Below are 26197 nucleotides of genomic sequence, written 5' to 3' on the forward strand. Positions count from 1 at the left end.
TTTGCAACCCTTAAACAAGGGAATATATAGTGACGCAAAAGACAAAAATAATAAAAGCAGAAATAACTCTCCGAAAGATGTAAAGCCTTGTGCTGATGCTCTTAAGTTGCCATCTCCAAGTCAAAGCCCTCAAAATACGGAGACGGCCAGATTGCAAGGTGAGTTAGATGAACATATATAGATGAGTAAAATGGGAAGTACCCGAGTGTGTATTTGTTCTGTAAAATATGTATTTCCTTGAAATGTCTGTGCTTGCCTTTATATAAAATGTTTCTTTCTGATACCTTCTGAATATGGAAATACTGGCAACAGTGTGGTGCATATTTTGCTAGTGTTTCACTTTTTGTATAAACTCTGGTGGCTTATTTCAGTTTTTTATCCTAGACATGTAGTTTGCCTGATAAGAGTATTTTTGTGAGTTATGTAAACACAGGGATACTCTTGTTCATTTTCTTTATTCAATGGCTTGTTGTAATGTTCATGTACTCCAGTGGGTTTGATCTATATACAGAGCCCCGTTTTTACTTTGTTTTTGTGTTGTTTGCAACATGGTCAGAGGAATTGCGAAAAATGCAAGAGCAGATGCTTCGGCTTCAACAACCAGGTGCTTCAGTCTCAACAAGCCCAGGATGCGCTACATACTTTTTCTGAAGCACTGACCAAAGGAGATAAGTGTAGTCAGTCAAAGCAGTTTCCTAACAACACGACCAAACAGAAAGGAAGTTCTGAGTCAAAAAAACTCTCCATTTGGGGGAACTGAAACAGGTGTGTTCAACTTAAGTGTTTTTAGGTTGTTTTTTATTTGTCTGAAGGATAAATGCAAGTGGGGTTTAGCTTTTTTCACTTTTTTTCACTAAAACCAAAGGGTGATAGAGGTCTGTAAATGGCATATCCATTATTGTCCCCACTTTATACGACACTCACAGTCACTTTGACAAACCAGCGGCCAAACAGTGTTGGCCCACTGGTGACTCAATTAATCACATCTCTTACCAGATTATTGAGGTCTTAAAATCTGATCCATCTCTTGACCTGAGCACATCATGCAGTAGAGACTGGAAGAATACTGAATTTTCCAATTAAGGACCAGGGCACACTTTGCTTTGAGCGAAAAGTCCTGACCACATTGTCTCTTTCTTTACTCCTACAAATATAAATAGATAGTTGTGAGACTATGATAACAGGTGTTGCAGTAGACATGTTTTCTACTTGTGCCCGTAAAATACCTTGGTATTATTATTTATTATTTTTATTATTATTTGTGCCAAAGTTATCCTGTTTAAACAAGTAAAATGATACTTTAAAAGCAGTCACGAGTAAGTGTTAATTTCTGCCCATTCAACTAACTCATGCTAACTGTTTGTTTCAGAATCAGTGGCAGAATATGTTGGTGAAAGAAATTCAACAGGAAAAAAGTCAAGTGTCGACAATAATGATGTTTTTTTTCCGGACAGTGATAGTGACTGGGAAGACATGGAAGGCAAGTCATTAAGACATTGTTCTCTGAAACAAACATTGTATTAAAAGCTGGACATTAGAATTGTTTGGACTTAAAATAGTCTACATCTGACAATCATCAGTCTAGTCTAGGCCTACAAGTATATGGTTTATTTAACTGCTAATTAAAGTGTGTCTTTGTCTCTAAACCGAGATCATCAATATTGCCTGTACCAGAGATTTTTGGCAAAAATGCATCAGCACAAATCCAGTTGAAGCTATGCTATTATTTTAGAATAGCCCAAACAATTATCCTTCACAAAAAATCAGGCAAGTCTGTGCTTTGTAAGTCAACAGCTTGTAACCAAATTATAATTTTGAATGGTTTAGGATTGTTTCTTTTTTCTCAGGGGAGAAGAATACAACCCTAAGTGAAGAGGGAAAAGAATTAAAAAAGCTGCTGGGTGGTAAGCAAAAACGAACAGCTCACAGTACCTCCTATAGCCCCTCAGTGTTTAAGAAGCAGCTTCCTGAGGCAAAATGTAAGTTGTTAATGAATATGAAATAATATATACTCACATGTGCACATGTCTGATCCCTTCAGAGCTGCTTTACAAATTTTACCGAACTTTTGTTGAAGTCTTAATAACTGGTAAATTTTGTCATGTGGGTTCTTATTTGTTTTGTTTATTATCATATTCTACTGTATAAACATGCATGCAACACAAACCTCATATCTAGGGATAGATACAATACTCTGGAAGAAATCTCTGTACCCATATTTATTGATTCTGGTATGTGTTATTTATGGAATTTATCGATAGCTCACTTTTTGTCAATCTGGTTATCGGCTGGACATCCTGTGAAATTTGTCCAAGAGGTGTGAAAGCCATGAAGTCAAACCAGGAAATAATCTGTTTTCCTTTGACTCCATCTATGAATGGTTTTCTTTGAGCAATAATTGAAGAGAATTTTTGTACTCATGTACATGTAGCTGGCACATGGCTTTCTAGGGCTTGAAAATGTTGACCAAAAGGCCTAAGTTACATATACACTCTTCACTTACAAATGCGGCAATAGTTTCATTATAAAAAGAATTGTCTGTACTATCCAACTAGAACTACTCAAGCGACTTTGCTGATTAATTACCAGACATAATAATTCAGGTTTTCCTGAATTTTCATTTTTTTCCAAATGTGAAAATTAGAGAGAATTATGATTCAGTCCTTGTTCCAATTTTTTGATAGGGAAGATAAAGTCAAAGGATGTTGTGGCCAAAGCAGAGCAGCCCAAGGCCACAGCTGTCAGCCTGGAATCAAAGTTTATGACCGAGTCAGATGATGTGATGGTCTTTGCTGGAATTCGTATTATGTGAGTTTGATCTCTTAGTATTGAATGATACATACATAGTTAAATATTTCTTCGTAAGTTAATAATATGTTTGCATAAAACATATATATTATATTCTATTACCCTTCGATTCCTTTTTATTACATACAACGCACTGCTTGGCTCTATGCCAAGTGCACAATTACTGAGTCGTTAGATACCCCCCATCACGAGACAAGCGTTTGACTTCTGGACGGGTCTATTGTAAAAAAATGGGTGGATAGAGGTTGTTGTTTACATTGATTAAAGCAGACGACAATTATAAACAAAGAAAAAAAATGGCTGTTTTTTCTGTCGGAGCGAACGTTTATTTTAAAGAAGAAAAGTATCAGGTTACAGATAATTTAAAGCCCATAGGGACGTTTGAATGCCACACAAAAGAGATAATAATGGTTTCAAGAAAAGGTATGGCAATCAACCAATGGGTCTAAAAAAGATCGGATCCATGATGTCTGATATTTCCCGCGATGCAAAACTTAGCCGCCGGTACACGAACCACTGCGTCCGGGCTACGACAGCCACAGTTCTTGCTGATGCCGGGGTTTCTGTGATGGACGTTATGTCTGTGACAGGCCACCGCAATGAATCCAGTGTAGGGAGTTATGTCACCAAACCGTCCGTTTCAAAACGCCGTGAAATCAGCATTATCCAGCATGCTTCAAGTTTGTTATCAGAAAATGCTGAAAGTGAAAATGTCCTTGAGTGAAAATACTCCCATGTCAGTCACGCCACTCCAAGTGCAAATGCCCCACGCTGTCGACTGTAATGTTACACATAACAATAGCAATACAATCCAAATGGCAAAATTCCAGTTTTCAGTCACGCCTTAAAGTTTTGGAGGGCTGTTCAACAATGCAACAATAAATAACAGCAGAGCTCACATCAACTTCACATCCTCTGGATAGCAGACTAGCTGCAGATCGTCCTTTTCAACTCCCAATCCTTGTTTGATGTTTATCCGAGTTAAACTGTTGTTTTTTTTATCCACAATGTTCAGTCCGTTTACTCATGTTTTCTCTTTGCGAACGCTATTGTATGACTGCCGTCAATATATTGCCGTTGACCCAGATCTTCAAATTTGGTACATCATGTGACCTTTATGCATGAGTGTGACGTGTATATTTTATGTAACTGGTACGGCGCACTGAGTGAAACGTGCACGGGGCTGGTTTAATGTACATATAACTTTGTACAGATTGCGTCATTACAAATTTAAATTGTGATAGCCATCCATTGTATTTCACAATGCAATAAATGCAAATCATATTTATTTTCATGATACCTTCAACAAATAAATTATAATATCTTTATTTGCTTACTTATAAGCATAAACACATATCTGTGATGTTTTTATTGTTTTGTTATTTATCAACATATGTTGAGAAATTAATATTGAATTGAAAATGTAAACTGAAGTGTTCCATTATTTCAACATTTGTTACCCAGTGTTATTGAATTTGATACAGAATACAACACGACTGCAAAGCATTTACACGAGTAAACCAAATAAAATTCAGTGTCAAACTATTGTTAACCTAATTTTGTGTGTTTCAATTATTATTTTTTCGTACGTAATTCAGACTTTAATTACGTTTAAACAGTTGAACTCCCCACTTTTGTCGTCGTTTTGCTGATGCGAGAGGTTTCCAGCTCCTTTAGCTCTGTCAGACAGAGTTTGGGAAAACTTTTTGATTTGCCCGAACTCTTGCTGCCAGCAACGAGCGACCTCCCCGGCTCACTGTCAGTGTTTGTCGAAGCCCACCCTGATAAGAACGTCTTAGCTGAAAGCAGGACAATATGAAAGCAACCCTGCAGATGTTTTACTTTATAGTGCTATATTTTATAGTCGGAATTGTTTTCGAGAAACAAACGTATTCTTTTTGTCATTCCATTCTAGTCGTGAAGTATGTCCGTAATATTTAGCATGGCATTTGAACGCCCCCTGTAAAACACAGGGAAAGTGTCAGGGAAAGTGGGGGCGTTTTTTGCTGTTAATCTATACCGCAGTGGCGTTTTTGTTATAATTATGAATACATTTTGCTTCTACCAAGGTAATAGAATAGAAATAATGTTCGCGTCAGGGTAGTCTAACAGTAGTTTTAAATCAAATCGATGTGGAAGTGTTTACAAATTTTAAACACTTCCACATCAATTTGTTATAAAACTGCTGTTAGACTACCCTGACACGAACATTATTTCTTAAACATAACATATATGTATATAAATATATTATAGATGGAATGTAAACAGTGAAACTGGTGCCAGGATTTATTATTCACTTGTTGTCAGAAATGTAGACTGCTCATGGTTGTACTTTATGTAGTAGGGTTTGAAGTAAGAGTTGATCATCAAACATCCAGTCATGTCCTGCCAATTCCACAGAATGGTAAATCTACGCGTCATATCAGTAGGATTGATGGGCCTTTTTTCAATCCTGATATTAGGTGTGTCATTACCTATTCTTGTGTGAATCATAGAGTTTACCTTGGCATGTATCTAAAGAGGACAGGGTTTTTTTCTGGTTTGAAACTAAACAAATTTAGCCACTAGTCCATAAGACAGACACTGATACAAAAGTTACTTACCCACATACAGAAACACTATAGTATAACTGTACAGTTTTGAAAATCACTCAGATCAGCCTGAAAATGCTTAATTGGTTAAGATACCTACATGTAACTTAATTACAATATTTCACTTTTTTTAAAGTGCTATTTACGTGCTTTGCAGCTTCAGTTCTATACTTTTAAGGACTGAGCTTAATAATAATTACTTTACTTGTTGATTTATGAAGTGGCTAGAAAAAACTCTAAGGCTACATACACATAGTCCAATGGCATGAATAATTCCAAGTCATCAGCTTTCACAATGTAATCCTAAATGAATGTACAAATATATGTCTAAATCCAACAGCAACCCAAAGGTGTCTAGTGAATTGCTGCGCATCAAGATGGATGGACGAAAGGTGATAAAGATGTCCCGTCTGAGCTTCAAGATGAACACAACTGATCTGGAAGGAAACTGGGTGACATTTGGGGTTATTGTTCACAAGTCAGAGACAAGAAAATCGTCCAATGTAAGTTTTAAGGAATCTGAACATGATTAGTTTGTTAATTGGTGAAAAATTCCATGAATTGTGATTTACTGCATGTGTTATATTATCATCAGGGATATACAAAGCATATATTTCTGGGTACATTCGTTTCAGTTTCCATCCTTTTACCTTTGACCTTCCAAGCTTAGAAATAAGCAGCGGAACAAGGACAATGTTCTTAATTTCTACGTGCAGTGGATTCTGGGTTAGCTTGCATTGTGGGTAAATGTTCATCACTCACTTAACCTGCATGACCCTATCAAAAGGTCACAATAATTTTAACATCTGAACAAAAATATTGTCAGCAAGTTGACAATATCATCAAAAAAAAAACAAGTAAAATATGCCAGTAATTTGGAGAGTACTTACAATCTAGTACAAGAAGGAAAAGTTGCTGTATTTTAAAATTCGGCTAAGTGTAGGAGTTTTGAAGGTTACGTGAATGCGTTTGGGTACCTTGGCCTACCTGTGCATGGATTCCTGTTTTATTTCTGACCATGCAGTAACATAGGTGATAGGACCCATCCGTGTAATCCTCAGCAGAACCCAGACCAGTTTAGAAGTCTGACAAAAATCTCCATATCAGCCTCGGATATCCAGCAATACGTACCACTTACCTGTACAACAATTTCTCACTTGGTCTAAATTCACTGGAGCGAAGTGGACAAAACCACCTCTTTTGTGACTTTCATCGACTACTTAGACAATCATATCTGTTGCCAGTATTCTCTGGATGTAACATCTTTAGGTCACCCACTACCATTTTCAAAAGTAGTGCTAAAATAGAACACAAATGTTTTACATTCCTGTCTTGCAGAACTTGAACTTTCCTTTGTCAGTTTGTCGGTTGAACAATGTTTGATGTCACGCTGCGACCTGATTTCCTGCAGTATATGGCAGATTCATTTTTTTATTTTACTTGTATATGGACGTATTACTAAGATTGGAGAAATTGGGCTACGGAGTAGTGTACTCTGTAACTCTTCAAAGTTAAGCACTTCGGTTACAGAAAATTTTGGGTATCAGTGCTGTTTAAAATGAGTTGAAATGAGTTTTCATGTACATGTAAAGCTTCTGAAATGTCTCTGATATCCCTATTCTGAGCACTTGAATCATATTTATGTGAAATCTGGACAAAGACATTAACCTAATTAAAAAAAAATTAAGCCAATGTTTGTCTGAAATCGAGATCTTTTGTGTTACATTTTAGTGCCCCATTGCATGGGCATTTTCTCTAAGCTTATTTTTCTGTAATCGTAAGGCTGCTCCTAGAAATAAATCAGTTACCCCATCCGTGCTTGATGGATACTGAATTTATCCTTTTTCCTGGAGAAAATGGTTCATGACTGCTTCGCCAGGAAACAGGATAAAATTCAGTATAGTTGTAAATAGTATTTTGACAGTGTTCTACAGTTTTGTACAGTACAAAAACAGCTATCTAAAAAATTTTTTGACAATGTGAATAGCAGGAAGATTTGCCATCATATTCTCCACCAACATGAAAATTATTTCCATGTTAGCCTTTCTCTGTAAATATTTTGGATGGAAACTGTGCCATTTATGCGTTTCTCACCACCCGGTGATTTGGGCTATAATAATCTGTCCGTACTTGCATTTTTCATCCTCTGTTTTCTATAGGGTAACAATTACTCCATCTGGAAGCTAAGCGATCTTGAGGATACAGATAAGACAATGACATTTTTTTTGTTCAAAGATGTATATAAACAACACTGGAAATGCCAACAAGGGACAGTGTTGGGCCTACTAAACCCAAACTTAATGCAAAAAGCAGAGAAGGTAAGTTTTGAATTCTCAACATATGTAAATATTGCTCATTTCACACTTTAATATTTAGTAAATTTGGGAATGACTGTCCTATTGAATACAACGCAATGTAAAATTCATGTGTCAAAATATACCCTCAAACAGAAAAGTAACTCTTTAGTAAGCCTGAGGACAGTGGTTGTTATGAAAAGACCATGAAGTTTCTGGTAGATTATGAAAAGCGACCAAGCGTTGCTAGCTCTGGATGATTTTGCATTACGGAAACCAAGTAATTGACGATTACATCCAGTTTCAGTCAGAAAATTCCTTCACCATTGATCACCCTGGTCAGATGCTTATAATTGGTCAGTCCAAAGATTTGGGGATCTGTAAAGGCACTACGAAGACAGGAAAAATGTGCACTAACTTCATCAACAAGTAAGCGGGAAATCATTACATTTACAACATATATCAGGTGGCTTTTATGTATTGAGGTATTATTTTATATTTCAAGTCTGAGGATATTTTGACACACTTGCCTTGCAAGTAATTTTTTCGACTTCAGTAAAGGTTTCTAGCAACTTAACTCATAGTGTTTACACTATATAGAATATATATTCAGATAAATCTTCTTCAGATTTGAGCAGTTGAAAACATCAAGATTTATAATGCTTCATCTTTGTAGAAACAAAATTGCAGATATGTGCTACTCACAACACCTATCATTATCTTTATAAACTTTTGTACAGGTTGTAGTTTCGAGAATATTTTTTAGATAAAACTCACATGGTTGTGATTTTATTAGGAAACAAAGCGAGTATTGCACCTACCATGTTCAGTCTGTGTACAAGAGAACAAGTGCCAAGCGAACTGACCTGCAGTCTGGGTAAGAAAAATGTTATGTGTAAATGAACTTCAAAATCCAGTATAAATCCAGAACTGCACTGTGTGTGTATCCAGAACTGCACTGTACGTGTATCCAGGTCTGCACTGTGCGTGTATCCAGAACTGCACTGTGCGTGTATCCAGAACTGCACTGTGCGTGTATCCAGAACTGTACTGTGCGTGTATCCAGAACTGTATGCGTGTAATTGGGTCATTCATCAGTATTTGGAGTTACATTTTCTGGGTATAGTATAGATTCTAGTGCTAAAAATTGGTGCATATCACTGGTCTTTATGGTTTGAAAACTGGGGTGGTTTTGGTCAATTTTCATCCCGAAAAGTCAAGTTTCAAAGAATGATAATACATTAACTGTTAATTAGTTGCATTAATGTTTAATAACTTGAAAGCTGTGCATCGGGATGTATACCGCCATTTCAGTTAATATTACAAATGTGTGAAAGTAAATGTTGATGTTTTCTGTAGGTTGAAGATTTAATTTGCATACAGGATTGATTGAATTAATGATTATGACTTAACATCACTTCAACAATATTTCAGCTATGTCCTAGCAAATATATGTTTTGAAAAAAGATTCTAGGAATCCTTGACAGGTGAGAAGAAAAGTCCTCTGCCTTGGTAGCTCAGGTGGATAAAACACTGATTTTCTCTATCAGACGCTTGACCAATTAGATCATTTGTGTGAATCCAGCTCTCGCTAGAGTCAAGACGTTCGTCAGGTACATGTGCCTGGAAGTTTGCTCTAAACCTTTTTAACCGAACCTGTTGGCATTAAACACCAATCAGTCTGTCAGTCTTGTAACTTGTAACCTGTATATTTGCATCTTCTTTAAGGTTCACCGGAGTGGTTCCGAAGTCCTTCAGCAAGAAGATAATTCCCACTGGATCACATGTATTTTATGGTGGTCAGACGTTCTCTACACTTCCGTATGTAAATATGGTTATATATAAGGGGCCAGTTTAACAATCCCAGTGCATTTACTAGCTTAACATATTTGTTCACTGTGTGTTAATATGGACGTAAACTTCTACTGTAAATCTTCAACATTTTAGCATGTTTGCAAGGTGTTTATTCAGGCATATTCTGAGGGCATCATTCTGTGTAGACTGATGAAATGATACTGCTTGTAAAGCCCTGCACATGCCCAATCCAAGCGATGTAGTTTGTCTTCAAATCAGATTATATATATATATATATATATATGCATAAATTGCCCTGAAAGTGGCTCTTTCATTTGTGACTAGGTCATGGAATTAGGGTATGTATATTGGATCCTAGAGAGCGTAAAGATTATTTTGGCAATTCTAATCTCTGTTAAATAACTCTTACCTGTTCTCCAGATTTCAGCTTTTTAACTATCATGAGAAACCTTTGAGACCGATATCTGTGTAGAACACTGGATACACAATAGTTTGATAGGCAGACTTAAGCCAAGGGATATCGCATGTTTCGTTGGATGTGCAAGTTCCCCTTTCCTTATATACTGAAAATTAAGTAGGTGGCTTTCCATGTACTCCATTTTAATTGATTTCTCTTGCAGCTTTACAAAAACATTTGTCTGTGTCTTTAAATATTTGTATCTTAAAAACATTACAATTATTGTTTTAGGTCTTCTGGTAAAGCCACTACCAAGAAAGGTGTAAACTTGCAACAGCTTCAACGACACAACTCTTCTTCATCCAAGGGGAAAGTAACAACCTTAACTTTACATGAACTTGCACCAGTAAAGGATGATAAGGGGATGGGAACGGAAATGATAAAAGAACAACCATTGTGAGTATCACTGTAAATCTGTAGTTTTGTGAGCGTCTATTCCATGTTATTAGACTGAAGTATACATATTAATGTGTGTTTATTTTAACGATTTATAGAGCTAATAGTACAAGAAAATATAAGGTATTTTGTTGGAGAATTATTTAGTATGATTTCCATCTGCTGTTCAAATTCTTGTAACCATGTTTCATTTATATAGTATTTGTACATTTCCTATATTTCATATGTGTCGCCAAATAATGAAATAAAAGGTTTATTGAAATTGTAATTAATCCATAATAAAAATTTGTTTTTCAGCTTAGACTTCTTGAGCACACCCACTGTTGGTTCCTTGAATCTTGTGAAACATCTCATCAAGAAGGAAAATGCCAGCGAAAGTACATATTTTTTATTCGATGTTTTCAGTCGTAATACATGTAAATAGCTCTGGAAAGCTTTTACATACGTTATACATGTAGATCTTCTGTAATACAGCATGTTCTCCCTCAAAGCCAAGTTTTCTTTGTAACTTGAAAAACACAAATCTTGTATACAATTTTAATGAAAATGAGCTCATTATCATATGTTATTCGGAATCAAACTGTTCATCTAAGAGTTATATATGACATTGTCTCAATGAATCTTTGTAGAACAATCTGGAAAGGTCCAGGTGGTGTCTATATCACCTGGTGAACTGCTCAAACAACATAAGCAGCAGGCAAACCGGCTCAAGCAACGGTGCACCAAACAGTCTGGAGGATTAACATCTGGGCCCCAGTTGGGCCGAGGTTTAAAGCCAGGCCAGGATATTGTATTTGGAAGTTCACCTCAAGAACGTCCCTATATTCATAAAGACACACCAAGGCCAATGCGCCCAAAAAACACGGAGCTAGCAAAAGTAAGCCTGTCATTGTAACCTCTAAAGTTAGTTCTCAAACCAGCACACCATTATTTAGTTTTGCTGGCAAACCTTTATTCTAACATACATCCAAAAACTTTAACACTAAAAGCAGTGGTGACCAAATCGACAATCTATACACAGTTGCCATCCTCTTCATGGACGCACGAACAGTTTCATTTCGTTAATAAAATAGAGGGGCTGGGTTGTGCTGTCTGAATGTCTGCTTTCTTCAGAATTTGACAGTTCACATTTTCCGAGGACAAAGGCAAAATGAATTCACATATAATTGGTCAGGCAGTCAGGTTTAAGGTGAATTATTTACCGTAACTGACATCTTGTGGCCAATAGGCACCTATCCTGTGTATGAGATATAAAGAGGTGGCATCAAACAACAAGCATCTAGGTACTATATCTGGATAAGCGTAACAGTGATGTGTGCAGCCATTGTTCTGAGCTACCCTGGTGTTCGTAACTGGCCACTGGAACGAGTCCAGCCTGATGAGTTACATACAGCTACAGGTCATCTGAAGAACAATGTTTTACACTCAACCGTTTCATCCTCCCAGTCGTCGGATGCCTCTGTGACTTGTGTCAGTGCACCTGGCTCCATACCTGCAGTCACCCAGACACAGAGATTAACCAGAGTTGACGAAGTTAGTCTGCCAAAATCGTCTCCACATGGTCATCAAATTCTCGGCAACACTACTATCTCAGGAAACACCTTCAATTTATGCTTCAATTGAAGTTTTTCCAGGAAATAAATGGTTCCTTTCTGACAGTTTTATATTAGTTTGACTTAAAATCATCATTCCTCTGTCGTAGCAAAACTGTTATGTTCAAATTAAGAGCTCGAACTGAGAGAGATGTGCAGTTATTGGTCAATAACTGTCACAAGCCTTGGTCTGATTGGGTGATGTATTTCCCACCCATTTCATTGGAATCAACAAAACAACCTAGACCATTTAATATTAATGAAAAGGGGAGAGCGGTTGTTTTAAGTGTTATTTTTTCCCTCTAATGGCTCCATTATTTCATAATGGTATGTTAGAATAGAAATAAATGTGGCCCCTCCCTCTCAAACAGTGGACAACTCCCGTCTGAAGTGCATTATCTTGGTGATTTGAGCACGGCTAACTAAGTTTTATGTCTTAAATAACATCATTCTGCATTCCATTACATTGTAGTTTAACCTTGAAACATTTCATACATTATAGTCATTGAGTAATGTGGTACGTATATGTATATGTTTTCTCAAGAGGTATGATACTGAGTATGTCGGCGTTAACATATAATTGAAATTCAATGAATAAAATATAAAATTATGTAGGAAGTGTAAAAAGTCTAAAATCTGCAAATTATTTTTCTCAGAAACAGGCAATTGCCAAAGTGCTAGCCAAAGGCGGCATCTCCAAGGAAGATCCAAATGCTGTGCGGAAATCGAAGACCTCACCACAAAGTGAGAATCGAGTGAGAAAAAGAGTGGCTGATCATCTGGAAGCAGGTAAAGGTGCTTTCCTTAGTCCTGGGCTTACTGGATTATAAAACATTTTAATTTTGAGGATTTTAAACACTGTTGCATTGAATTTCACACTAGTCATTTAGGGTAATCTCTGTCCAAGAGAAGGCTTGACATCAATCAAAGAAATATTACATTAACTCTTTGAGAAATTGTAGCCCAGGCTGTTGCTTTCTGTGATGAAGTTCAAGCAAATTATGGATATTAAACCTTCATGTGTAGATTTAATTGGTAAGTCTTGGATTAGCTGAGATTATTGGGTAATATTAGTGACTGGGTGATAATGCTGAGACTATTGACATTTAGATACAACTGTTAACTACAACTGTTGCTGTCAGATATGATGTAGATAAAATTTGTTTAATGTAAATCTTCAACGTTTTCAACCACTAAAGCAATTATGCTAAAATAATCTGTTTGTGTCATTAAACATGCAAGCTTCAAAAAACTATGCAATTTATTTCTCTACATCCCATGGTTTTCTCAGAATGTTTCAAAATATTGGTTGTGGAGGCAGTTGAAAAGGTTGCAGAATTAGGCTACATTGGATATTCTGATCTCAGTTGTGTTTGAACTGTTATTTATATTTCACTTAAAACCATTTCATACTACCATAAATGAAATCTCAACTATTGTTGAGATAAATAAAAATCTTTGCATATGTATATCCAAAAGCTTTTAGTTTATGGATTGTCTAAGTTTGTCTATTTTTTTAATGTTTTATTGGCCCTGTCAAAGGGCCTCAGTTTTCAGTGATTTAACCCGGGCATCCTGAGAATTCAGACTAATCAACAATAACCAACCCAACACCATGACTGCTGCGATTACTTAAATGACAAGTAATTAATCTCCCTTGTGATGTGCATTTGTTTAAAGATTGTTAAAACCATCCTTATTTATCAGCACATGGGTAGCTATTTGGTTCTCCTTCATTGATGTTGTACTCGGCAAAAGTGTGTGTATGAAGTGTATATACTGCAGATAAGAAATCTCCAAGAATCTTAAATGTTAATGATTTGATGATGTTCTTATCTTGAATGTCTGTTTTTTGACTGAAGAGTCCCCTGAAAGGATTGAGGAACCAGTCCAGAAAAGGTCTCGATATTTAGGAAATGTAGATCTGAATTCTGAGGCTATTCAAGGTTTGCTAAAGGCAAAGTCATCACATGCTGGAGCTTTGGCGCAGGTAAATTTGTTCTGTACAGTTCAGTGTCATTGTTTACTCAAACAATTTTAGATGATTTTGCAATGGGATTATGTTTGCGTCACAAATGGAATTAGTAAAATATTTTTCTGATACAAGAAATCAAGTGAGATTTTTATATCATGCCTATTTAATGATATTAATTGAAACTTTACTGTTGGTTTTGTTGAGTTGTTGTGCATGTTGTTTCAACTGGTACCATTAGTATGCTAAGCTAAAGCATTTTATTACAAGGTGGAATGAAAAACTAAATAAAAATCTCGCCCAAGTAATGTTAAGCATGCGGCTAAAATTAGTTGATGCAGTGCATTAAATTTGGCTTGGATTTTGTTTTTTTGATACACAAATGGGAATGTGTGAAGAGGTCTTAAAGTAAAAGAAAGCTAAAAAGTATAAAGTAAGGTTCATTATTCAGGCAACTGAAAACTATGCATAAAAATACTTTCATTTATTTTTTCAGATTTTTTAAACTGTATTGAAAGACATTCAGATATTTTATTACATTGGTCGGCTTTATGAGCATACTGAAAGTATCTAGGAACTCTGATGTCACATCACCTTTTTTCCTGATGTTGAAGGAAGGGATTTTTGGGAACATCATTTCAATAATCTGTAATTCATGGGTAAAAAGAGTTAAAACATTCAGTGTTGTGATTAGAGTGCAAAAAATTTCCTGTGATGTCAGAGTTCCTAAACGCTGATAGTATGATCTATAAAGCCCATATTAGAATTCAAATGTTTGAACTCTTTTCACAAAAAATCTAAAAAATAAATAAAAGTATATGTATGCATGGTTTTAAGTGGTCTATTTAGTGATGCTTACTTAGATCTTTTCTGAGGTCTTTTCCTTTAAAAAGTGCATCTGTTATGTTACACCTCTGTATATTAATTTTTTCCTGTCAGAGACAAAAAATTATTATCCTTTAACGTGATGTGAATGAATAAATATGTATTGGTGATTATCAACACCTGTTTTTTTGTACACAGTTGGAAGCCGAAAGGCATGAAAAGTACTTTACAGAGCTGGAAAAAAAGGAAAAGTGTGAGCAGCAAATGTTGGATATAACACAGATAAAGTGCACTGCCTATACATGTCAACAGGTAACTATTGTTTTCAGGTTTCCACTCAGGGACAACATACTTTTGGCAGGCTATTCACTCTTCTTGAAACAATCTATATCTTAAAATATGTGAAAGGCTTTACAAAGTGTACCAATCCTTGTGAAGAAATATTTACTTTTTGACATCTGTTAATATGAACCATGAGCTTTAGCAATGTGCAATACAAGCAGTTTCAAAACTTCAGCTGTTTCCTCCCAGTATATTTGATCACATCTTCACATACATGTACATTGTATATGGCATTATGTAATGGAATGTGCCACTTATTCCTATAACTGGTTGTGATGAAGATTGTGTTATATCACTTTATTTAATTTCTCTTCCTGGGTTGTTATTTGTTACAGTGTAAGTACACAGCTTTGTCAATCTCTGACCTCTGCAAGGCTGAGGGTCACAAGGTCAATCAGATCAAGGGCATGAAGAGGTTTTTTAAGTGTCAAGACTGTAACACCAGAACAATGACACTTCATCGGTATCCCACTCTACCTTGCAGGTAAGTGTTCTCCAGTCATACAAACTGGAATATATCATGACAGTGAGACTGCTAGATTTTATTGGGTGTCCATATCACTTTCAAGAGTAAGAGTAAGAGACTACCTTTTTGGCAAATTTCTTTCTTCATGTAATACCATGGCTTAAAGTTTTGAAAGTATTGAAATTTACAAGTTTCCAGTAGGATATTATCCTACCTTCCAAACAAGTTCCAAAACACCTTTCTAGGATCAAGGAAACTACCACATCATGGCAAAATAAATAACTTAGTCTTAGTTTTAGGCAAAATTTTAGGTTGTTAACTGGATCTTATTGTTGTTTTATGCCGTGTTCACGAATGTTTTACTTAAAAGATGGAGATCAGGTTTATAGATCAGTAAGACGCTGTAAATGCCATGTAAAAGCCATGTAAATGCCATGTAAAAGCCATGTAAAACACATAACAACTGGCTTGGTAATTAACAAACCAGCTGACTTTTAAGTAGGAGGTGGAAACGGTAATCTAGTCTCATTGATCCAGTCAAAGTCCTTTTAAGCAAGCTAAGGCAACAAAGGCCCCCAGTTAAATTTTCGAGAGTAATTTTTCTATGTATTTATTATTTTCATAACCTTACAGGAGCTGCAAAGGGAAATCCTTCATTAAGACATCCATGTGGAAGGTAAGTCAAAGTGTACACAGTGTTCTCTTTGTGACTGTCAGAGCAAACTTAAATGTCCCCAAAGCTCACTCTGCCACATTTAGATATTGTTGATCAAATCGTCAAATTTCATATCTAATTTATGTATTTAATTGTTGTTGAACACAATACTCAAGAGTTTTGGTGGAGGAAACAGAAGTGCCTGGCCTATACATCAGCCTTTGTCAACAAGGCCCTAACAGCAATGAGAGCTCGGCTTGTATGTGTAGATCTTGTAGGTTTATGAAATGAATGTGATTCAACTTTGGCGATGAAATGTTCTTTTTTATGTTATATTGCTGATTGTTAACTTTATGTAGAATAATGTTTTTTTGAACTTATGTTGCTTATGTTTCTGTCTCTAGGAGAAGGAAGGGCCAAAGTTGGAATCAGAGATTTTACATGTCACCGGTGACACACAGAAATTTCTAGACAGTCAGATTAAATGATCACTCCTCATTGATTGTGAAAGATAAGCTTGGATTGAAGACTTTTTAAATCAAAAATGATATACAGACAGGAAAAATAGCCGGCAATTTTGCAAGGTTAATGTTGCATTGTATTTGTCCTTACATATAAGGTTTAGTTAAGGGTTAATGTTCACACCAGAATTACTTTTGTATATGACAACTGAAGGTAAATGATGAATAGAATCAGCTATCAGGATATACTAAAATAATATGTAATTTTTCATAACAGCACTCATTGCAAAAATTTCCTGCTTTTATTGTGAAAAATATTGTCAGGACATTATTTATTTTTAGACCATGGTAGTCAGTTACGTGGATTGAGGGGCATTGATTTGTAATTTGTTATATACATGTTTACAGAGAAAAAAAAAGTATCTGTGAAAACTCCAGTAAAGTGAATATTTAAATCATTTGGCTTATATCCATGTTTTATAGTATTTGAGAGATTTTTACCACATCCTCAACTTGTTTGTAAATAAAATTTCCATGCAATTATTTGTTCCTGTTATATATATTCATGTGTGGTGAAACATTATGTTAGCTTTAGAATAAAATAAGGTATATACTGTACATCTGCAATCTTATATAAAATGTACAAACATGAGGAACAAGTTGGTCTTGGTGATTGTTGCGGACATTTGTTGTAGCCAAATGTTTTGTCTTTTTTTATTTTGAGGTTTTATGCTGTACTGAAGAATATTTTACTAATACACAAGGGTGCTCATGGTTGTTGATGGAGAAAAAAAAGAACACCCGAAACCGCAGGGTGTGTATTCAAACCAGTGACCTTGATGATCAAGACACTCTTGTACCAGTACAAGAGTTTACAGTGTAATATACTAGTGCCCACGATAGGCATGCGGCTCTGACGGGTAAATTTGTTTATAATATAAAATGTCCAGTATGAGGAACACCTGTCTGGTTAGATTTGTTTATTTCCTTCTCTGTAAGGATGGGGGTTTAAGAATGGGGATTCATCTGCCTGCCTGGCCTGTTTACCGGATGTCTATAGGCTAAGGCCTAAGTGGTAACCGGTGATGTTAGCTACTAATTTTTAACTGCAATTTCATTTTACTCCGTCGTGTTGTCGAAATTATAAAAAATGTGAAAGGGGAATAACTACGGTGTATGTGACCAAGCGTGGACCACTTATTAACTCCCTTGATATTTCTTGGACATCTCGTGCATTTGAGTGTAACTTGTCGGACGAGGAACACCTACGAAGCAGCGACAATGAAGGTAGCGCTACTGGCGTCTGTGCTTTGTTCCTTGTTTGTCGGAACGCCAGCACCATTCCATGCCTCCTGTTCAGTAACATGGTACGAATCACAGCATCTGTAGTGAAGTATATTATTCATGCGTCACATGTATACAGAAATGAGTGAGTTGTGTAATAGTTAACACTCGTACCTTTCCTGTTAGGACCGGTACGACAATTAACAGCTGCGTCCCAACTATTGACATTGGCTGAAATTTGAATCATTGAGAGTGAAGAGAGGTTTTTATTTGACAACAGAATAATTATCGGGAATCAAAATTATCTGTGTGGAAGACTGATAAGGGCCTGTATATATCTGTGTCCAGGACAAACATTTTAAACATGTTTAGCCAATTATAAAGGTCTTCTGATGCCAGAGGGCTGCAGATTTAACTCCACTCTGTCTTCCCTAACACCAAATGCAGCACAACAATCAAAGGCCCGAACTAATCCTTACGCAGAGCGAATATATACAACATATAGAAAACGACGCACTAATTGAGAGTGAGTGAGTGCTTGGGGTTTAACGTCGTACTCACTAATTAAGACTGAATGAGTTGTGTTTGAGGACGGTGACTGGACACAAACATGTAGGGCTAGACCTATTCCTGTTTCTCTCGTAGGCCTACATGTGTAAGTTATCATCATAGGGCTGCTACTGACCATATAACTTCATGTATAATATTGCAATGCCCACTAAACTATATAGTTAACCTACTTCACCTGTGTTTTTGAAAGTATCAGTTTATGTCAATGAACAGGGAAATGGCGTAAACTTTGCTGTTGTCAGAAATTTTTGGAAAGGTTCAGATTTGGTGTCCGAGAGGCATACTAAGTGGCTTGTCTCAGTTTATGTTATGTAGAAGATTTACTAAATCTTCTAATCCGTGCATGCCGTTGTCTCAAAATATAATAAAACAATTAAAAGGGATTTGATTTGTGTATATAGTCTTGAAATATTATGTATATTCTCTGTGCTCTAAGAGTTATTTTGATTGGTTGGATTTTGTGCTGTGTGAAATACACTGTACAGTACAAAGTTACACATTTTCTGAAAATTTCACACGACTACCCTTGAGATATCCCTTGTGAAAGTAGGCCTATATGAGGCGTTCATACGCAGGTCATGCATACTGTAAGCAGTAGGCATTTGAATGAAAACTATCCCAACTATATGTAACAACCTTTAATAGGTACAGGCATAATAACTCTATTACTGTTTACTATTTTTTTAATTTTTATTGATATTGGATCATTGCCTGTGTATAACAATGACTGTGAATAAGAAATTTAGGTAGTTCTACATTGTGAATATAACTGAACCACCAGTATAAGCCCAAATGTTGTCAAATGTAGGCCTGGTCATGAATTGAGGTCATGGTATGTAATTCCATGTTATATATAGCCTGCTCCATTGTTGTCCAACGGAATTTTAGTTTCCTCGTCATATAAATTTTCAGTATAAAAGGGGATAAATAAAAGCTTTATTAACGTTTTGTTACGCCCCAGTATGACGCCTGCGATGGCCAGATCACCGAAGTGATCTTAGACTTAAGTCAAAATTTCTAATCACTTTATAATTGTTATTTCTGGTGTCACAAAGTGTCACAAAATATGGCTTGACAACGTAATTCAGTTGTACTACTACAAATTTCAGCTAAAGTAACGGAAAGGAACAAACTAAAGTCTAAGATCGATTCGTGACCCTGAGGCCTGGTTTCATGTTATTTCAGCTTTGCTCTGTGTGATTTCCTCTCAGAGGAAGTTTGAAAGCTGTAGTGAAAATAGCACACTCAAGGGTAAGCAACATAAATGCCGCGTAATAAATACTACATATGTAATAAACAGGACCTTCGGGGTACCGTGCTCCAGTGTCAGCAATAAGATCCTGAACCAGATACACAAATGGAGTGGGCCAGAGAACTGTGAAAATGGAGGAGAAAAGTGTCTCTACTCGGTAAGAATTATATTATAGACATTTACTTGACTTGAACATAATAAAAATAATATAATAAATTACTCGCCTTATTTTACATGTAGGCTCTATCACAAGCCTACTTGTAACAGTAGCACTGTGGACTGTATTCTTAGCTTGTGGATTATGAGGCAATGACTGAAACCTGCAAGGCCCCGGAACAAAGTCATTGTGAGATATTAACTTTTTGCCTTTTAAGGAAACCTGGAAAGACATTTAGATAAGCATTGTCTAAGTCCCATAGCAGTACGTTTTTGTTTCTGCTCTGACATTGAACAGAAAGTGAAATGCGATGTTTCGTGTAATTTACATTTACCACCAGAGGTTGAGGAGTTTAAGCCAGATGATCACTCAGCCGAGGCCGCCTTTTGTCAAGACTAGGTGATCATCTAGCTTGAATGGACACAGAAACCAAAGGCGCTAACTGACCTACACAGTGGTTTCTTGAAATCGCCGTTTTAGTAAATAAATATTAAAATTCTCCTTAATTATTTCATATGGGACGCTTTTGTATAGGTTTGTAAAATTATATAATTCACCAATATATTAGTCAATTTGATGTGGTGTTACACGAAATTCTTAAAATATTATCCATTCCTTTGGTTCCGTGACAAACTACACAGGTTTACCACCGTATTATCGTTTTTGTTGCTTAAACCAGTTAGTGAGTTTAAAGTTCAAATGTACCCAATAGGTTAACTTACGTTAGCCTGGAAGAATGCTGCAAAATTCTGTATTTATATAGCTCTCAAACATAATTTCCCATTGATCTATTGAGAGACTCAAGGAAAATGGTATTTCTCTGAACAATATTACAGACAAAAAAAATACCAATCAACGTTCTGTGTTCTGCTATAAGTAAATTGTATGCAGATACATAAAACAGCACATTTACAAGCTTTACTAGGTGTTTTCTGATAACTGCAAATAACAAATTTGCCTGAAAAAAAAATCCAGTAGCTGGTAAAATTTAATCCGCTATACTGAAAAGGGTAACATGTTTATCCTTAGTTAATCTTTAAAAAGACGTTATGCTCGATGAAAGTGTAACGGGAGCAACTTTCTGGTGCATATACTAGCAGTAGCAAGCGACAACTACCCAATAGCTCAGATGGTAGAGAGCTGTACCACGGGCATTGAGATCCGATTTCCAACCCCGATGAGTGAAGCGGCAATTTTTTAAATGGAATTTTCGAAATCACTACGTCACTTGAACACCTGGTATGCGTCACAAGAACACCTGTGACCCACTGACAAACAGGTGAGAACGTAGAATGAATGACTCGCGGCAAACGATGAAGCCAGTGTGTAACGTATACATCGTTCGTAACTACGTATTCAGTGTAGTTTCCGACAGGGTTAAAGTCTCTGCTGTAACATAAAAGGAAATATTAAGGACAGTAAAAGCATTCCTTTATTCGACAAGAGATGGTGCTTTCCTCAGAGTCGGTCTCCCTTTTCACCCTATCCAATGATACTTGTGCAGTATCTATTTTTTCTGTTTGAATGTACATGGATTATAATCAAGCTTTAATCGAATTTAATCAAGTGCATGGATTGAAGAAGTCTTGGACTCGCTGCATGCATGACTGATTTGTTTAGAGCGTCACTGTTGACCGTTAGCCCTTGACCATTACGTATACATGTATGCATCCACCTCCCCCTGGCTTGGCTGCCTCCTGGCTTCGTCTGGGTTTTGTTGTAGGTAGGAGCGAGGTGCGTATGATTTTCCCCAGGTTATTTACGCCATGAAGACCCTGGTTCAATTTCCAGGGCGGTCATGCCAAAGGTTAACCATTTCTCTGGGTTCAGGTGATGGGAGTGGCACTTTTTTCCATATGGCGTTTTCTCTCCAAGCCCCAGCTGAAGTGACCATTGTTCTGTTGAAGTGCATGAGTATTACGTTACCAGTTTGCCCACAAAGCATCTCGGGAAACAGGAATAAACAAGACAGAACAGCCTAGGCCCAAATTAGTTTTGACAGGAAAGGTTCTCCAAAGGCCAAATGGCTGAAAGAAAGATGCATGCATTTGAACCTTATAAATTATTAGACCTGTATTGCGTGAACCCAAACTCGACATGAAAATTTCATTTTCAGCTTGTGAATAACTCGACATCCGAGATCAAAGCTAAACACGAGACACCCGTGAAACACTACGTGGATGACCTGACATTCTCCCTGTCCCCAGGGGGAAACAAGTGCAATGTTAAGGTAACCCTAGCCCAGAATCTCCTTTATCGGATTTAACATGATCTATATTATCATCATTCATTTTTATATATATTTCCTTTGATCTTTTGAATCAATGGGGCCTTAAATGTTTTATAAGGTAAACGTGACCTTTTGCAAAAAGCAGATTGGTTTATCAGTATGCAGCAATTTTATTCTAAAGCTTAATATTTTTTATTAATGTATTGTGGTATATGTAGAAAGAGACTTTGACGTACGGTCTGTGTGTTGTATCTTACCTTTTGTCTGGGTTGTGAATGCAGCAGCGTTGACACACAGTGGGGTTGTTCGCGTGCACACCAGCTTCTTTGACGCAGCACGCTTTCGACTTAGTCAAACCGTTCAAAAAACAGCAGAGGTCAGACTTTTTGGTTTTGATTTTTTCCAGTAGATCATTAATGAGTCGTGAACTTGGTAGAGGGATCGGGTGATGACTTATTTATGTAGAATTGCAGTCACTGAATTTTGGTCCCAAATCCCAGAATTATACAAGTGCATATTAAGTCTTTCATTTAAGCAGCAGACTGACCTATTTCAGAAAAAGAATATCTCGTGTAACATCTGTAAAGGAGAATTGGAAACGTGTGTGGCACACTGAATAAGATGGACGATAAGATAAGCTTGAGACACTTAAAGTGCGGGTCCAATCATGGCATTGACATTTACAAATTGTCCTTATTTCGATGTGTATCGGGGTATCAGGGGCGCTAGTGGGGCTGGTTGCGCAGTCTTATGTTCGTGGAAGATGATTGCACAGTTGCAAGAAGCCATCTTAATGTTATGTGCGTGTAGGCTAACTGCCTTGACGACATAATGCCTTGTTTGTTGTCATGGTTGTTATGTGAGTTTTCATGGTAGTTATGTTGTCATGGTAGTTATGTTGTCATGGTAGTTATGTGTACGTAACGCAGAAAGCGCTTCTTGCAATCGGCTCCATTCAGTTGTCTTCCACCGATAGAGCAAATCTGTACATCACGTAAGAAAGTTCATCACTAACTTGTCCAGGGTCAAACCCTGGGGAGCTCGGTTAATATCAACCATAGTATCTGACCCCGGTAGTAGAACAATTTGTCACACTGTCGTTCACGACCTCCCATTGTTTTCCCTTAGGGTTTTTCCACCTCTGAGACGTTCTACGCAGTTCTGGATTACGGAACGAACTATTGTAATTTGCATAATTTAGTAACGGGTGAGTTCACGCGATAAGAACTATATCATCCTAAACTAATATTAAATAAGTAAAAGCGAAAAGCATGCCGCAACATTTTACAATTTCTGTGTTTCGTAATAAAATGCTGTTAAGTGTAAAATTTAAATATAAATATAAAAAATATAAAATATTTAAATTAGTGGGAAGCTCAATACAAAGATGTGAACACCTTGTGTATATGTCCCCATTTGTGTACAGATTGCATGTTTTCTTTCACCGCTATCTGAAAGTGTACCCAGCACTTTTAGAACACTGATAATTGTTTAATTTTAATTTTTCACTTGTAGCTTGGAGATAGAAACTTTTACCTGTTTTTTTTGTGTGGTATGATACAGGTTCGGGGTTGAACCAGACAACTGGGTACACTGAGGCGACGTCAGATACCATCTGTACCCAATACTCCTCGGCGAACTGCGAGAAATATTAGCCAAGCAAGGTTAAAGTGTTCTATTTTCCACAGTTATTGGCAGAAGAGAAGATAAATGTAATACATCTATATGAATAGGTGGTAAACCGACGAAGGACAAGGAAAATGTTATTCTATATGTATATGTGGTATATTTTGTAACTTTTGTAAACAAACATTCACAAAGGTTGCTCAGGGTTTATCCAAACTGTTAAGTTTTCATCTCTTGACATCGTGTTTTAAAATGTGCCTGAACTATATTCTGTTTTGCATATTTAACAACCCTTCTTTATCTAGATGTAGCCACGGTGATATTTCACATGTACGTATTTGGTTATATTTAAATGGCTTTTTGCTTATTGAAGAAATTTCTACTTAAAACTGATCTGCATAAAATATTTCTCCAGCATTGTTTTGTGTTCATTTGGTTGAAATTGTTCACATTAAATTACAGCTAATGGTGTTATTCTCACAAATAATTGTGTAATATTTTGAATTTGCACTAGATTATATATTTATTTGCCTTTTTTGTTTGAAGTTTTAGGTCGTGCTTAAGAATGTTTCACTTTTACGACGACGGCAAGCATTATGTGGAAAGAGACCATCCGCATGCATGGAAAAAATAGTCCGCAATACTGATATGATGATATGACGGGAACCAATAAGATGTACTAAATACTGTGTTAAATGCATGGTGCAAAAAACAACAAAGATGGGGGTTATTTTCACTGACTGTAGTGGGGTAAATGCTCGCCTTGTAGTGGCTGGGCGGATCACTTCATCCTTTCACGTTAGTGGCAAAGAACTTCGAAGGCTGGACCGCGAGGAAGAATCTCAAACAGGATGTCTGCAAGAGTTTTGGTTCAGACATGCTCGACGCTTACTGTCAATACAGTTAATCAAGTATACACAAACCCAATGCAGCTTAAGCCTGAAGTTCAGTTTAGGACAATATTAATCCAAAACACGCGAAATACCAACTTGGATTAGTCTAAGTTGGAATTCAAGCTCAAAGCAATTTAATCTCGCCGGGGGCTAGATTTAATTTTTGAGATTACAAAGATTGAGGTTCACAGCTTGTTTTTGACAAGGAAAGATGGAGTTTGTTGATGCAATATTGGTTGCATTTTTTTCACCTAGGAATTTCCACGTTATACAAACGAAAATTTACTGGGAATATTGAATAATATATAGATGATATAATGGAAAGTACTAAATTGATCCGTCCGTCAATCAACTAGCCAATAGCAATCCGCACCAAAGTTCTGGGAAACCTTCATTTTATATTGATTCAGACTTTATTTATTGAATTCGTGTTTTACACTTAAAAATATTTCTCTGAGTTTAGGGGAAATCCTCGTCCATCTGCAAATTGTTCATTAAGACTTGACTGGGGTACGCCAAGGTAATATATCAGGTGAATTGTGATGGAGGTTGCTCTGTCCATTGCTATATATGTATGGCGTTTCATGTGTTTTCTAGATTCGCGGAGATGATTAAATTCGCAGTCTTCACATCAGTACCATTTTCCCAAGAGCAACTAGCACATTTGCCTGAAAGATGTCGAATTTTATGGCAAATCGTTTTGGGTCATGGATAATTTATCTGGCATGCATATCATAAAAAAGATGTTCAAATGTCTAAATCATTTTCACATATCTCAAATAACAGGCTACAATTAAAATCTTTTGCAAATACGCCTACCTGAAATCTCTTCAACATGTCTAGAATAAAATACTCGTTGCACATGTCGGTAAAAGAGTGAATTATATTTGTCACAAATTGAGCTAAAACGTAGAAATTGCTGAAACAACACCCTGGACGAAGATAAAAAAAAACTATCCTGAAAAACCACGGATGACCAAAGTACTGTCGATATAGAACTCCAAAACGTAACGTTTAAATTTCAGATATTTTATTAGGCATACATATATTTCTGAATATCATTTTTACATACCTGAATTGTTTTTCGTCACGTGTGCAGGACAAAATTTATTCTAAATATGTTTTAGATATCTACAAAATATATCCACATATGTCAAAAATATTCAAGATATCAGAAAGGAGTCTACTTCTACAAATCTTGAAAATATCTTTAAATCAATTTAAGGTAGTCAAACACTACATTTACATTCTTAAAGTTACGGACAATCTGAAGATAACCGAAGTCGAACTTAAAATAGTTTGTGTACATATAGGTGAGAAAGCGATTAACTTCAGCACAGCGCTTCCTCTATATATTCAAACTTCTTAACTTTTCCGTATTTTGGTGCGTACGGGCATGGGTGTCAAGTTCCTTGTTTCCGCACTAAGCGCTTTTGACGTAGGGTTATTTCTTGGATACCAGGTTAAATCTTAAACATGGGACAAAAAAAAAGAGTGGACAGCCCTTGTAG

General features: G+C 36.4%; 2 protein-coding genes across 2 annotated transcripts; both read left to right on the forward strand.

The window, feature by feature from the left end:
- Nucleotides 1-17265, forward strand: LOC135471496 (protein MCM10 homolog). The gene is made up of 19 exons (XM_064750752.1): nucleotides 1-158; nucleotides 557-765; nucleotides 1370-1480; nucleotides 1848-1979; nucleotides 2685-2808; nucleotides 5740-5902; nucleotides 7559-7717; nucleotides 7995-8122; nucleotides 8490-8570; nucleotides 9422-9514; nucleotides 10197-10361; nucleotides 10659-10738; nucleotides 10991-11238; nucleotides 12610-12742; nucleotides 13816-13943; nucleotides 14949-15062; nucleotides 15428-15576; nucleotides 16192-16234; nucleotides 16618-17265. Exons 3-19 carry the CDS (start codon nucleotides 1474-1476, stop codon nucleotides 16699-16701), a joined length of 2031 nt encoding a protein of 676 aa, XP_064606822.1. The 5' UTR covers nucleotides 1-158; nucleotides 557-765; nucleotides 1370-1473; the 3' UTR covers nucleotides 16702-17265.
- Nucleotides 17266-17914: 649 nt separating this feature from the next.
- Nucleotides 17915-24268, forward strand: LOC135471644 (uncharacterized). Its single transcript, XM_064750953.1, has 5 exons — nucleotides 17915-18041; nucleotides 19829-19937; nucleotides 22054-22167; nucleotides 23296-23374; nucleotides 23731-24268. Exons 1-5 carry the CDS (start codon nucleotides 17956-17958, stop codon nucleotides 23820-23822), a joined length of 480 nt encoding a protein of 159 aa, XP_064607023.1. The 5' UTR covers nucleotides 17915-17955; the 3' UTR covers nucleotides 23823-24268.
- Nucleotides 24269-26197: the final 1929 nt, after the last annotated feature.

Source organism: Liolophura sinensis, chromosome 7 (assembly GCF_032854445.1).
Source record: "Liolophura sinensis isolate JHLJ2023 chromosome 7, CUHK_Ljap_v2, whole genome shotgun sequence".
Lineage (NCBI taxonomy): Eukaryota > Metazoa > Mollusca > Polyplacophora > Chitonida > Chitonidae > Liolophura > Liolophura sinensis.

Excerpts from the sequence above, each read along its gene's own strand:
- LOC135471496 (XM_064750752.1), top strand. Across the intron at positions 9,515-10,196 it reads CAGACGTTCTCTACACTTCC|GTCTTCTGGTAAAGCCACTA; the intron begins GTATGTAAATAT and ends TTATTGTTTTAG. Across the intron at positions 10,739-10,990 it reads GAAGGAAAATGCCAGCGAAA|AACAATCTGGAAAGGTCCAG; the intron begins GTACATATTTTT and ends GAATCTTTGTAG.
- LOC135471644 (XM_064750953.1), top strand. The coding sequence starts at position 17,956 with ATGAAGGTAGCGCTACTGGCGTCTGTGCTTTGTTCCTTGTTTGTCGGA. Across the intron at positions 19,938-22,053 it reads GAGAAAAGTGTCTCTACTCG|CTTGTGAATAACTCGACATC; the intron begins GTAAGAATTATA and ends TTTCATTTTCAG. Across the intron at positions 23,375-23,730 it reads TTTGCATAATTTAGTAACGG|GTTCGGGGTTGAACCAGACA; the intron begins GTGAGTTCACGC and ends GGTATGATACAG.